Raw genomic sequence first — 15,549 nt, forward strand, 5'->3', positions numbered from 1 at the left:
TGATGAAATCATCTAATGACAATTTCTCAGAAGCTATCCTTGTTATTCAATGATATATGACTGTATATAGAGAATTATTTCACCTATAAATACTTTATTTACCAAATGGTAGTATAACTATTGATTTACCTATCACCTAGCTTCTTCTCCCCACCCCCTAATAAATATAATTTTGCTAATAACCTGTGACCTTTCCAAAGACTCTGCTATTCTAATGTGTAAAGGATGATATAAAATGAATCCCACTTAGAGAAGATGACATATAACATTTACAAACAAGCGATCCTATAAAGCTCTAGGAATTAGCAGAGAAGTAATTGAAAGTGTTCCCAATGGTAACAAGACAGTGGAAAATGAAATCTTACATAAGTAAGAGCCTTAGAGCATTTAGGCCTTAAAAGCTACATTTATCATCTGGTAATAATCTCTATTGTTAGTTTGCATAACTCTTAATCTAGTCTGTTATAACACATATAACATTTCTTTGCACGTGCATACAAACAAAGGTTTTTGTAGATTTGGTACTTACATCACTCAAGTTATAGGCATTGACTTTATGTTGGATAAACTGTGGTGCATCTGCTGGTACATTGCACTTGAACTTTTCACCTTCATGTTTTGCTTTGTAATTTAGCTGAAAAACAATAGAGGATGGCCAAACAGTTTAGAGTAAGAACTTCAATTTACCGAAGAGATTATATATGGCTAAGTGATTGCTACTCATTTTAGAAAAATGCTTCAAAGAAATAGTCAATCCTATCAAAGTTCAGCACAAGGTCCAGATTGTCACTCACTCATCAGAAATTGCAGAATAAGCAAACTTCAGGTTGTCATTTTGAAAATGCTGTCACAATGCATATGAGTAAAACTCACTGATTTAGGGCCTCCCTGGTGGCGCAGTGGATTGAGCAGTGCTGTGAGTCTGTCCACAGCCTCTGCAGCGTGGGTTCGATTCCCAGCGAGCCAGGGAGAAACCCACAAGGCGCAGCAGACCTCTCCTGCCTCTCCTGTTGCTCCCCTCAGCAGTGTCTTTGGTCCATCTACCTGTACTGCTCCCCACTCTGTCTCTGGTGAATCCTCTCACCCTCCCACACCTCTGACTGTACCCCAGTTCTTGTATAAATAAATAAATCTTTTAAAAAAATTAAACTCACTGATTTAAATGTCTAGACTGTTTCACAAAGACATGAACATTCAAAATCTATGAAATTCTGTAATCAGAGCACTAATAAAAATGAGAGTAATTCAAAATAAAATACTAGCACAGTTTAAAGATATATTATTAAATTTATAAAAGATAGTAGTTTATTTAATATTTAGAAAGATGACAGTAGGTCATAGGATGGGAATGGAAAGAGGGAATACAGCTCTTGATACTCAAGATAGAGAACTGTGCTTATAAGCACCTTCAAAACAGAACATAAACAGTTCAATGAGAAGAGAGCATGGTGGTAGGGACCTCGATAGTGCATGGTATTCCTCTGCAGCTAGTCAAGTTCATTTGGGTCAGTGATGTTAATATCTAGGCTGCTGTTCCTTCTTGTGACTCAAAATATTAAGATGATAGGAAATGTTGCACATGAACCTAGAAGATTTCTGGATTATACTGACACCATTTTCTTTTTTTTTGACCAATTGCATATGAGCTAATCGTGTTACTAAAACACTTTGCATAATAGAACAAACTATATACAGCAGGTCCTAGAATAACCTCCATTTTGTTCAATACATTTTATTATAATGGTCATAAAAGCATGTTCTCCCCACATCTTCATGGGTTTCCCCCATTACTCAGATTTCCTCTCACATGCCAAGGAGGCACACTGGATTCGTTGTGTTCCAGTCTGAGTGCACATGGGGAGGGTGTGTATGTGTAAAGGTGCCCTGCAAAGAAATGGTTCTGTCCAGGGTTGGTTCCTGCTTTACTCCCTAAGTAACCATGTTAAGCTCTGGCTAACCATAATCCTGAACTAGAATAAGCAAGTTGGAAAATGAATGACTACAAATAATTTTTGCGTATTAGAAGTGTTTGGGGTTATTATTTGGAAGTTTGATGTTTTTGTTACCAGAAATATGCCATGGGAACTTAACTCTGCCTTATATCAATTATCCTATGGTAAAATTGCTTTCATTATACATGGTTTTGCTTAAGTCACAGTTTCAAAAAAACTATCCATGACTTTAAGTGAGAACTTAGTGTACTTCATTTTCCTGTCTTGACAAGGATGTGCACTCAAAGCATGGTCTACCAATCACAGCATTGACTTTATTTAGGAGCTTATTAGAGAATCAGAACAGATTCAGACCTACTAAATCAGAATTTGCATTTTTACAAGAGTCACTACGTGGTCCATGTGATCATGAATGTTTGAGAAGCACTGCAGCTCTTCTCTGATCTTGGGACAGCTTCACCATTCTACCACGGACCTTCCTTAACCACCAATATAAAATGGCCACCCATCATTCTTTCATGTCATTCTCTTTTAATTCTATATCATCATCCTACATTGGTTTTCTCATTATTGCTTGAAGTCTTCTGTGCTCTTTTTGTTAGCAAACTTTTGAAGAGGAAATACTTGTTTTATTACCAACCAAAGTGGATGCTTTTGTTGTTTATTTAACTTGGCATGAAGTTTTAGTAAGCATCTTTTTGGATCTTTTGACAGGTCCTAATGAACAAATGTCCACTAAAAATTAGTGCTTTCTTGAAGAGGTAATAGTTAATTTTTGTTATTGTCTCACATAATTTCCCCTGTGCTACTATTCAATCTAGCAGCTTCTTTTTAATTTTATTACACAAATCTTGAATTGGGATGATAGTTGAGTCAGTGAAAATTGTGTAAATGTTTGTGTTTCAAACAGGCAAAGCATTCGGAGTCACACACACTTGTATGAATCAAGGGACTTACATCACTAAGTTGCTTTGTGTTGAGCTGAGCTTGCAATAGTACAGGAGAATCAGTAACAGCTGTGAACTTGGTCTTATCTGGATGAACTTTGTAGGTATGCTAGAAAAGAAGATGTTCTTTAATGAAATTTCATAATGTATCTTCTTATTCTGGTTCATATACACACTAACATAAAAAAGCCTCCAGACAAATATAGCTCCTGAAATTGTTCCTGAAAACTTTGTTGATCCCCTCTCACATCCTTCCCTGCTTTCTCTCTCAATCTCTCCCCACTGAAGTTGCTTCTAAACCGGTCTCCCTGCTCCAACTCAACTACCAAATTAATCCCCCTCTCTGCTGAAGTTCACAATGACTTTCCTCTGGATATGGTATTCAATTTTAACTCTACTTTGGCTTAAGTGCCCTATTCATAAGTGCCCTATTCTACCCCTCTTTCATCTCTTGCCATTTTACCTCTCATTACTGTCCTCCTCCCCGGGCCATTCATTCACCAACTCATCAATTCAAGTTTTTAAATTCCAAGCTCCTCTTTCCTTAGGCTGTTCTCCTGCTATCTCCCCCACTACCTGATCTTGGTGTAGCTGCACATTCCTGCCTTATACCTTCCTTGAATACCCAGCCTACAGTGTCCATTTGGTCTTTATCCCATGTCATCCTATTTAATTCTGTAGCATTATTATACATCAGTTGCCTTATCATTGTCTGATCTCTCTTGTTTCTATGTTCTTTGTTTAGTGTCTACCTCTTTCTCTCAAATGCACACTTCACAAGAGGCAGCACACTCTATCACCTATTCTTTCCCAACACCAACGGGGGCTCCTGGCATAAGCTAGCCCCTTGTGTAAATGTGTTGACTGAATGAACAACTATCTCTAACACATTTCCATGTTCTTTTTCTCAAAATCATGTGTATATAAAAAAGTAAAAACAGGGCCTCCCTGGTGGCGCAGGGGGTTGGGACTCAACTTATGAGACTGTCTTCAGCCTCTGCAGTGCGAGTTCGATTCTCAGCCAGCCAGGGAGCTACCCACATGGTGCAGTAGACCTCTCCTGTCTCGCCAGCTGCTCCCCTCAGCAGTATACGTTGGTCAATCTGCCTTTTTTGTTCCCCACTCTGTCTCTGGCTGGTCCTCTCACCCCCCATGCTTCCAGCCTATGCCCCAGCTCTTGTATGCATAAATAAATAAATCTTTAGAGTAAAAACAACAACTTACAAAACCTGAAATTATTTTGAATGAATAGATTTCTTTACAGCAATTTTTGTAATCCTCACCCAAAAATCAAAATTTAAAAGTAAGCATCTGCTAGACACTTATTATTAGCATTTAAACTCTAGATGCTAGCACTTAAACTTCTGCCATATTTACCACTAGATGGCACAAGAATCCCAAACCCCATTTAAGAATCCAGGGCAGTCAACTTACATCTTTACACTTATCTAGCTTCTTGATTGCTTCATATTCTTGCGTTATTGTCTGAGGGAAATAGCATTTCCCTCTATCTTCTTCGTATTCTGCTTTGTAATTTTTCTATAGTAAGAAAAAAAATATATATCATGCTGTCATTACTCCCAAAAAATGTCACTGCAAGTCTTGAACAATTGTCTTCAAACTTACATCACTGTTTTGAGCTGATACTTTCATGCAGTGTATTTGATATGGGTCCTCAAAGCTGCCTATGTAATGTCCCAAAACATTCTGTACATAAGAATCTTTATATTTAGCCTGAAAAAAGAAAACATATGCAGCTCAAATTCACAAAGTTTTTGTCAACAGTAGGAAAGCCCTCAATCCCTAGAGTAATCATAGTCTTTCAAACCTCACTGAAGCTCTTCAGCAGAGTATCAAGTTGGTATTTGGGAGTCTCACAGTAATTCATGCTCTTTGCCTTTGTCTTCTCATAGTTTTCCCTGTATAATCTCTGTCAAAAGACAAAAATCAAACAGTGATAACCAAACAAAGAAAAATGTACCTCATGGTATAAAAGTCATTTGTGTCATTGTTATATTTTTAACCAAAAGGTAAAAACTCTGAATTTTTTCCGTGTTTATTTTCACAATGCAAAAAAAAAAAAAACAATCAGTGGAATTAATATGTTAGAGGTTTATGTCCTGTATAATCTAGTCTGTTAATAACCATAAATGTCTGTTACTTTCATCACATTATTTCTCATCCAGAATAAATCATAGCACACCATTGCTGCTGTCTAAGCAACTTTTTTTCATAAAATAATTCTTTCCTCTTGAATGTGTTGGAAGGAAATGAATTTTTTAAGAGTTGGTATAAAATGAGATAAGAGGTATAAAGTGGACTGTAGCTACTAATACAGTCCTAGAAAAGTATTCAGCTCAGCATTTCATGAAAGCATATTTTACAACACCCCTGGAAGAGGCCCTTTATCACTAAGACCTAATATTTAACATTTTATCAGTAATGCAGGAAAAGATGGTTTCTCTGTTTTATTGCATATAACATGTATTCCTTTACATATTTATAATTCTACCATATAGAAATAAAAAGCACATTTAATAAAGACATGACTTTAGGAATGATATAGAATAGAATCTTTTGTTATGATTAGGAAAGAAATTTTGTGAAGAATTCAAATTTTTAATACATATTTTAAAATAAGATCAATATTTTATAAAATTCTTAAAATTAAATACATTGCTTTGGGGGTTTTGTTTCATTCAGTTTTCCCCATTTTGTCTTTAGCCAGATTTTTCTCACTTCTTGTCTTTTATTTTTCTATTTGTATTTTCACAAAGTACTGTTAAGTCAGGTCATCTAAGGGAATGAATATATGCTTTTACATACAGAGATATTAAACCCATTTCCAGGAAAAACAATTTGAAAAATATGGCTAGTATACTGCCCCCTGATAAAACAGAGAGCATTAAGAAGACTAAGGGAATCTTTACAATATTCACTAGTGTCTCAGAGTGCAGAGATATATTCAGGAGTTAACCATGCTTTACTAGTGGGTATTCATGCTTGACATATTATCCGGAATCTCAGATTTCATTCAGGCTAACATCCCATCCAAGGTGCCCTTAATCAGTAAGTATAGTCATATCTGAAAACAAGACAGAGTGACAGAAGCACTCACATCACTCTGGTTTTTGGCCGTCTTCAAAGAGTGCAGCATCTTGGGATCATCATTAATGCTGAGGGCACCAATCATCTTCCCTTTGCTTTTTTCATAGTCTTTCTTGTACATCACCTGCAAAGACATCACACATGCCAGATTCCACCTGTCATGAAATGTCTCCCAGCCTCCCTGCCCAGATGGCCGGTCCGTACTCACATCACTAGCGATCTTGCTGTTGGCCTTGGCTGCCAGCAGGGGAATGGCATCTACTTTAATGTCGAATTTCTTAGCTTTACTCTTCTCCCAGTCTTGCTTATACACATTCTAGACAGGAAATTTTTAGTAATCAGTAAAAATGATATGCACATTGTCACACCTAAAGACTAAGGATAACTCAGTACCTTATTTTTATATAAAGTAAATGGATTGTTTTCATTTTTCAGGGAACATGCGTATTTTATTTTTTTTAAATGGCATTTTACATTTTTTTTTATAGACACGTTTTTGTTTTATTTATTTGTTTGTTTGTTTTTTGTTTATACATGCACTGGGTACAGTCAGAAGCACGGGAGGGTGAGAGAATTCACCAGAGCCAGAGCAGGGAGCAGAGCAGGCAGAAGGACCGAAGTACACTGCTGAGGGGAGCAGCAGGCGGCAGGAGAGGTCTGCGCGCCATGTGGGACCCTCCTCCAGTGGCCGGGGAGCAGCCGGGGATCGAACTGGCGCCGCAGAGGCTGCGGGCAGCTTCGCAACCCAGCGCTCAACCGCTGCGCCACCGGGGAGGCCCAGAATATGCGTATTTTAGATTATTCTCCTCACGTTTAAGCTTCTAATTCTCCACTATCAATCTTCTTTAATTTTCTTTTAACAAATTAAATTAATATTTGATTACTACACTGAATATTTTATAGTGACACAAATATATTTAATTTACTTTTCGTGGTAAGTATTAATATAGTCAATATATGTCATATAATTATGTTGTAATTTTTATCTCTGACTTTCTGTAGAAATAAGTATCAATTGTGTGAAATAAGGGACAATAAAGGCCTGGTGAATAAGTGTATCTAGAAATGAAGTGTATCTAGAAATCAGGTCCTAAAGAAAAGTAATGTTAGCGCAGTACAAATTAATATATGAATACAAGATCTAACCTTAAGGTTTGCAATTAAACATACATGAGTAGTGGTATTTTGAGAGTTGGTTAAAATATATTAGGATTGTCTGATTGTATGAAGCTACTTACAAGATTGCCACCCCCATTTTAGAAGGTGAATTCAAAGTTTCATTGGCAGGAACATAGGAACATGATACAAATGTTAGCTGTGCTTTCCATCTTTAATATTGAAATATTTAACCAATGAAATAATTAAAAAAACAAAAACACTGTTGTCAGCAGAGCACACAGCACCATGCGCTACAAACTTACATCGCTCAGGTTGTAGGCATTGACTTTGTGCTGCAAAAGGGCAGGAGTATCTGGAGGTACGTGGCACTTGAACTTTTCACTTTCATGTTTTGCCTTGTAATTTAGCTAAGAAAACAGAGCACACACCAATTAGTTCTGAAGTATTGTTGCAAATTATAAACAAAATCTTGGGTGGTATGTTTGATATAATAAAGTGTAAAATGCATTTTGTTAAGTGACAATTGACAAAGTTGTTGAGATTGAAAGAGAAAGCCAGAGGTGGGGCTCCTGTGTATTGCTGACAATCCTGTTTGCCAGACAAACAGAAGCTATCACTGTGGTATGACCCCAATGGTGTGAGGCGACTCCTTCACACATGTTCCCCTCTAAGCATATCACAACGGCTCTGTAGTCCTGGGGCCATTGAGAATGACAGCCCTTTCTTCCTTTTCATTATTAGTGCTCCAGAAATGCAGAACCTTTTCTAACAAAGAGGGAATATAATGGGAGGGTTATATCCCCTCATATACATTACAGTTTGTTGATACTCTAATTGAAGTCTAATTGAATTGAAGTTTTCTGAGATTACTTCTATTGCAATTTTTTTCAGTGGCTACAAACTTGGAAATTAATACTTAATGCTCATAGGACTGAACTCAAAGGCTCCATTTCCCAAAAACTAATTTAAGAGAGAAATTTCATGTATTGAATGCTTGTTTGGGGACAAAGGTATGCACTATGCACACATTTCCTTTCACTTAATCTTCCAGTCAATCATAAATTATAAAAGAGAAAGAAGAGGTACAGACAGGATAAAAAATTTTGCTTAGGCCATCAGGTCAAGATAGAGCTGGTATTCCAATCCAGTTTTATTTGACTCGAACAAGCACTAGGCTCCATCAGTTTCCCTTACAGAACCACCAATTAAAAACTATCTTAGATGATTAAAAATACATACACGTTAAATTTCCAAAAATTTAAACTTTTTTTAATAATAAATCATTGTGATGTCATTGGATTTTACTTGTAGAGATAGGCTATGCTATTTCCCATAATCAGATCTCCTGGATATTTAGAGGAACTTACATCACTCAGTTGTTTGGAATTGACCTGGGCTTGCACCAAAACAGGAGAGTCAGTAACTTGAGTGAATTTTGTCTTATCTGGATGGACTTTGTAGGTATGCTGTGGGAGAGAAGAGGAAGCAGGTTTAGCAGGATCACCTGTCTAATTCAAGTTAACAAATAGGCCAAGCAGGCAGAACCCTAGTTCCAAAAAACAAGTAAATGAAACACATGATGTTTTTCTCATTAGACTGCAGTTTCTTTGAAAGGTGTTCTTACCTCTGTATAAGAAACTTCGTATCTTCAGATTCCCAATAACTTCTCTTTGGGAAAATGAGCTAGAATTAACTCTTGAAACATATGGATAATGATGGATAAAAATATCATATCTATTACAAAATAAATTTTATTTCTTAAAACTTCCTTACTTGTATTTAGTGGTAAATATGTCAACATTTTAAACATATTGACCAGGAGAGGCTACAGAAGGAGTAATATTCAAAGTTCACTCCACAGACTTACATCTTTACACTGATCTAGTTTCTTGATTGTTTCATATTCTTGAGTTATGGTCTGGGGGAAGAAGCATTTACCTCTGTCCTCTTCATATTCTGCTTTGTAGTTTTTCTATTAGGAAGAAAAATCAGATATAAGGATGCAACCATTGTTTCACTTCCTAAGAAATGTGTTATTTGGAAAGCTCAACAATTGAATTAGAACTCACATCACTGTTTTGAGCTGTGACTTTCATGCAGTGTGTATGATATGGATCCTCAAAGCTGCCCACATAATGTCCCAAAATATTCTTTAGGTAGGAATCTTTATATTTAGTCTGAAAGACAAAACAGATTTCATGTTTTTGTTTGAGAAATGATGGCTCTTCTCTTTACCAGAGGGAATGACCACAGGAATACTTACATCACTACTGAAGTTCTGCAGAACTGTATCAAGCTGAAACTTGGGGGTCTCACAGTAATTCATGCTCCTTGCCTTTGTCTTTTCATAGTTTTCCTTGTATAGTTTCTGTCAAAGACAAAAATCACAAAGTTAATTCTTGTCACTCCCACACTGATAATAACACTCGTATTTTCAAACATGCAGCAAAAGAAGAAGAAAAAAGATAACTGCCTGTCAACACTCTTTAAAAAGTGACAAGCATTGGGGTGTCATGAATGACAAGGCTTTTCTATTAGTAATTATTGTAAAGCCACAGCTGTTAACATTCTCCCCCAAATCAAGAAGTCAACCTGCCAACTCAGGCCAAGCCCTTAGTTGTAGCAGTTCCTGTGTATTTCTGTATTGCTGCATTCTCCAACTCCCAGGCACACACATTTTCCTCATAGAGAGTGCCATGGCAAATCAGAGTGTTCTGAGAACAGGGAGTTTTTCTTTAAACAAGCTTTCACAAAAAATCTGTTTATGTTGAGAAATATACATTCTGTCTCCCTCCTTTTCCAAGGAAAAGCCCCCTTTTGTGCAAACATAGCATATCTAAAAATAAGGTATATACAAGAACTCAAATCATGACTCTACTGACTGGTTCTCTGCTGGGATGATAACAGTAAACAACTACTAGGTTTTAAATGTGCAAGTGAGAAAGCAGATCATTGTCACCTTTTCCTTTTGGATTTTTAAATGGTAAATGGTGCTTTCTTATTATGTTTATAGTTCTGTCTTTATCAATAAAATGAATTTGAACCTGTGTTTCTATATGGTTGATAAAGATAACCTTAATTTAGAAGCAGAGATGTGCTTTGTACTGATATCCAGGAGAGATATTTGGACAAATCTGTTTCCAGCCTCTCATCTGTCACATCATTCACCCCATACCTCAATCACATCTATACCTTTCTATGCTGCTGACAATTTAAAGGACAAAGGAAAGATAAATATTTCACAGCAAATATATGTATGTTTTTTCCCCAAATGTTGGGAAAGCTGAATATGTAAACATAAGGGAAAGACTCACCTGATCACATACATTCAATCTTTATTTATATAAACAAAGTAGCATTAGACTGTCTTTTAATGCCAGTCTGAATTCTCACTTAACTAAGCTACCTTAGATCTGATGGATTAATCAGGCTCTAGTGACTGCATCAGTAGAAATCCCTGTGAAGACTAGGAAGCCATCTTCTATGCCCTGCTGTCTACAAACAATGGTTCCATGGGCCTCCCTGGTAGCGCAAGGGGTTAAACACCGCACTGTGAAGCAATCTGCAGCCTCTGCAGCACGAGTTTCATCCCTGGACGACCAGGGAGCAACCCACATGGCACAGTAGACCTCTTCTGACTCGCCCGTTGCTCCCCTCAGCAGTGTATTTCAGTCAATCTGCCTGTTCTGTTCCCCACTCTGTCTCTGGTGAATCCTCTTACCCCTCCACCCCACATCTCTGGCTTGTACCCCAGCTCTTATATGCATAAATAAATAAATCTTAAAAAAAAAAAAAACAAACAATGGTTCCTTAGGCCAAAATCTGAGTGCACAATGGTGAAGATGGGGGAGAGAAGTTATGAAATACAGGACATTTTCCTTCTTCTCCCAGGAACAGGCTTGAAGAATATGAGGGCAGTGTGCTGAGGTAGTTTTACTCTCTCCCCTCCCCTTTCAAAGTCTCCTCTCTCCATCAAAATGTATCACATCTCCTATGACGTCTTTGACCATACAGAGGCACAGGCCTCCAGAGCCTATAAACATGTGAGGATTTCCTTACCCATTGAGCTAACTTCACACGGCCCCCAAATGGACAGACAGCATAATCAGAGTCTCTTATGCCTTCCATGGCTATATCACTCCAGGGAAACTGCTACACCATAACCTTAAAGTATTTGCAAAGTTATATTTGCATTTAGTCATTACAGAAGGAGAGGCATTTCATCTCTATTGCAGGTTTTAAAAGCACTTTTTGACAAGAGTCTACTTACATCACTTAGGACATCTCCTGCTGCCTTCAGCTGCCTGAGCAGTGGGTTCTCTGTAGCAGGAAGTACATTATAATCTGCTTTTCCTTTATTCTTTTCATAGTCTTCTTTGTATTTTACCTGTAGGAGTGAAATAAAGTGATAAAATAACTCTCCAGGTTCTTTTTGTTCTTGTTTCTATTATGATATTATGGCATAGTTCCACAAATCAATTTTCTCTTTAGAGAAATGGCAGCTTGACATTTTATAAACAAAATACTCATAGTAACTCATAATAGCAGGAGAAAAACTGCATAAATTTCCAGGATATTTTTTCTTCCCATTCATTTGTTCATTCAAAAATACCCAGACCCAGAAGGTGTCGATTATGTGCCTGGCTCTGGGACAAAGATAAGATTGAATAACACTTGGCTCCTCCTCTCAAAGACAGAGAGATACATAAATAATGGGAGAGGGAAAAATACACAAATAATGACAGTACATCCTGTCCCAGATACCTGCTTCTCCCAGAAACCCTCACACAGCTCTTAGCCACCAACTGCCTTTTTACCAACACATTTTTTAAGAAAATAAGCTAGAAGCATCATCTACCTACCCTTTTATATTTTGTCTATAACTGTGTTTAAGCAGACCCACCTATAATGTATGCACATACATTATTATACGCACACATAACCTACCAACATTTAAGAACCTCGTAAAACAAAACCAATCAGATTGGAAACTAAAGGTAGGAGAGACACAACTGAAACACAGACGCCCCCCCTCTCTAGTCCACACAGAGTGCTCACAGCAGATCTCTACAGGAATGGGAGATGTAAGGAGACTTCCTCTTTTATACAATTATGTATTCCCTTTAAAAATGGAAACAACCAGAAAGGAAATTCCACAAACTCAACTATCTTTCTACCTGCCTCTGGGATACCCAGCCTCCTTTCCTGTTTATGGATGAACAATCAGGGCTAGTGGCAAAGCCATCTCGTCCTAAGTACCACATCTCCTTCCCCTTTCTCTTCTCAAGGGGAAATAGTCCAGTCACTCTGCCCCCTCCAACATCATCATATTTTCCCTCTACACGGGAATTTTTGCATCAGTGTACAAACATGGTGCGTTCTTTCTTATCTTTTCTTTTCAGGAAAATGCTTTTAAAACAGCTGAGAATATTCATGTTTTTCTATTTCTCTCTCCTCATTCACTAATGAACCTCTCTCATGCATTGATAACTCCATTTCAGACACATTTGACACAGGTGATCTTCCTTTCTCCCCTCACTTGCTGCCCAAGGCATCCTCACTCCTGACTTTGCTCCCACCTCATCATGCTGATGTCCTCACATAGAAGCATTCCAATTCTCAGTACTCGAAATTTCCTGTCTACACTCACTCCCTTGATGGTTTCCAGTCTTATGGCTAAAACTAGCCACATGTTAATGACTCCCAAATTGCTACACTCTTCCTAGGTATTGCCCCTGAATTTTCACTCATATAATCAACTGACATTTCTACTTGGATGCCAACAAAGCATCTCAAATCTAACATGTCTGAAGCTGAGGCCGCTTTTCCCCTCAAAAAAATTGTATTCACTTGTTCCATGGTCTTGATAAAAGAAAACCCCACCCATCTCGCTGCTTGAACCAAAACTTTCCTATCTGACACCTGCCCCACCAGTAAATCAGAACATCTTTACTTTCAAAATATTCCTCAGCATCTGTCCCACCTCCCTCTCATCCAAACATTCACTGTCTTGTAATTGGATCATGCAGTAACCTCTTCAGTGGCATGGTTTTCCTGCTTTGAGCACTCCAGCAGAACGAAGGTCAGAATTAGAATCAAGTCAGATTGGTTTTGAAGTTTATGCTTTAGAATGCCAGGGAGTCTGACTATTTACTGAAGATACTCTAGAGAATATGTGAGTATATTCATGGATTCATGTGTTTTGTCTGTGACTATATACTCACCCATTAATGGGAAATAAGAAAAAGGATGGTAGTGGTGAGTGTGGGAGTGTCCATATCATATAAAGCTGCTGATTCTTTTCTTGGGAGAAGGGGTTCTTCTGTCTGAAATTCTAGTCTTTCTACTTCTAGGTATCAAAATGTATCAAAATCTAGATATCAAAATCTTTGAAATACTGAAGAATTGGGTATTGCTAATGCTCCTGTGTAGCAATTTTTAATAAATTCATTCCTTAAAGTATAGACTTTATATAGCAATTTTTAAAAGTTTAATAACCCTATATTAATCCCAAAGCAATTTTTGTTGTTGTTTTAATAAAACTCTTCAAATGGGTTGGTATCCACTGGCCTGGTATCTGCTATCTCCTCAGGAACCCCTTTTTTTACATTATAAACGAAAGAAAGTCTTTGAAGAAATTCACCCAAAGAATGTCAAGATAAATGAATGAAAGAATGTCCTTGTACCTTGCTAGCTGTCATTCCAGCTTGTTTATTCACTTTATACTCTGGTGTTTCAGTCTGCATGAAGTAGATCTGGTCTTTCATATTCTCAAATTCTTCCTGGTATTTCCTCTGTAAGATATTAAACATACTGAAGAAATGCAATGGGAACAAACTGTGCAAGGGATTTACATGGGAGGGCAGAAAAGTCATTTGGAGAATTACTCAAAAGTCATGTTCCCTTGGCTTACATAGGTCAGATTACAATTATAGACTATGGGACCGTCACAAAAAAATTAGCAATTTAACAGAGATTGGAGCAATTATAATGGGCTGAAAGACAGCCAATAAAAAAGAGCTCTCGAAAGCCAGGGGCAGAAAACTTACATAGAGGATTGAATGTTTTCTAGTGAGGAAATTCTGGGAAGAAACTAATCAGTTTCATAAATGTACTGTTTTGGTTCCTCAGGCAAAGAACAAATTTAAAAGGACACCATTAGCCTGTACTAACTTTGAAATTGTATATACCTATGAAAACTGAAGCAAGAATAATGGAATCTGATCAAAATATCCTTTCTCAAAAGGAAGGCATGTTATGGGATTTCTTTCATTACAGGAACTCTCCCCCTAAGATGAAGCTCCTGGACTCTAATTTTCCAACTTCATTGCCAGTTTCAGAAGCAAGTGGCCAGAAACCATCCAGGGAAGGGTCACCCTTGCAAACTAAGGACATTCACCACCTCTCTCAACTTACTGCACTGAAATTATCAGCATTCGTTCTGGCAGCTGCAATTTCAAAACAAGGTGTCTCACTCCATTTGCCTTTGACTTTATTTTCATAATCCTCCTTGTATTTTTGCTAGGGAAAAAAGACAAAGAAAAAAAGACAAGTGAAATTTTGAAAGAGACAAGTAAGAGAATAAATGAAGTGACCATGAGGGAGTGGGATCAAAGCAAGGGGGTATGGAAATTGTACGGGGACTATAACCAAGATGAAAATGCATATATTGTGCAAAAATGAAAAATGATGTAAAAATATATAAAATAACAATAATAAATATCTTGGCTAGGCCTTCCTTTAGGTTCTTTAAAAAGGTCTTCAAATCTTCCAGTATATATATCCAGAGTGTTGGATATATATAGAGAGAGAGAGAGACAATAGAATACAACTCAGCTATTTAAAAAACAAAACAAGATGAAATCCTGCCATCTGCATTGTGGATGGACTTAGAGGGTATTATGCTTAGTCAAGTAAGTCAGATGGAGAAAAACAAATAACATGATTTCACAACGTATATGGTAACAAAGAAACAGAATGAATGGAGTGATTAAAACAAAAACAAACTTTAGGTTTTGAGACCAAATTAGTGGTTACCTGAAGAGAAGGGTGGGTAAATTGAGTGAAAGGGGTCAATTGTACCATGAAGGATGGAATTGGACTTTTAGTGGTGAGCTTAATGTGGTGTATACACATATTGATTTATAACAATGTGAAATTTGGGTGAGAGGATAGAGGTGCTAATTCCCTCCCTTGCTAAGTTAAGGACTTGGTTCACTCAGAACCCATGGATATTCAGAGGGTGAGGCAGTTATATGCATTTATGGAACCCCCTGTGCCAACCAAGGGATCTTACAGCACGTCAGAGTGTGTGTGTGGTACTTGGGGATGAGTCAGCCACATCAGGGGTTCAATATCCAACTTCTCCCAGTTACCACTCTAGCCCTTCATTCCAATGCTGAAATTTGAAAGCAAGAACTGGG

At 37.4% G+C, this 15,549-nt stretch overlaps 1 protein-coding gene across 1 annotated transcript in view; it reads right to left on the minus strand.

Moving 5' to 3' along the window:
• Nucleotides 1-15,549, minus strand: part of NEB (nebulin) — a gene marked incomplete at both ends in the record, with an annotated part of 193,074 nt that overhangs the window by 157,985 nt on the left and 19,540 nt on the right. The window contains 15 exons of the mRNA XM_084236383.1: nt 530-634; nt 2,910-3,008; nt 4,334-4,438; nt 4,526-4,633; nt 4,728-4,829; nt 6,018-6,131; nt 6,216-6,323; nt 7,429-7,533; nt 8,494-8,592; nt 8,994-9,098; nt 9,196-9,303; nt 9,390-9,494; nt 11,397-11,513; nt 13,813-13,920; nt 14,543-14,647. Coding sequence (XP_084092509.1) covers nt 530-634; nt 2,910-3,008; nt 4,334-4,438; nt 4,526-4,633; nt 4,728-4,829; nt 6,018-6,131; nt 6,216-6,323; nt 7,429-7,533; nt 8,494-8,592; nt 8,994-9,098; nt 9,196-9,303; nt 9,390-9,494; nt 11,397-11,513; nt 13,813-13,920; nt 14,543-14,647 — 1,593 coding nt within the window. The remainder of the gene's footprint in view (nt 1-529; nt 635-2,909; nt 3,009-4,333; nt 4,439-4,525; nt 4,634-4,727; nt 4,830-6,017; nt 6,132-6,215; nt 6,324-7,428; nt 7,534-8,493; nt 8,593-8,993; nt 9,099-9,195; nt 9,304-9,389; nt 9,495-11,396; nt 11,514-13,812; nt 13,921-14,542; nt 14,648-15,549) is intronic.

This window comes from Talpa europaea (assembly GCF_964194135.1).
Source record: "Talpa europaea genome assembly, chromosome: 1".
In the NCBI taxonomy this organism is placed as follows: domain Eukaryota; kingdom Metazoa; phylum Chordata; class Mammalia; order Eulipotyphla; family Talpidae; genus Talpa; species Talpa europaea.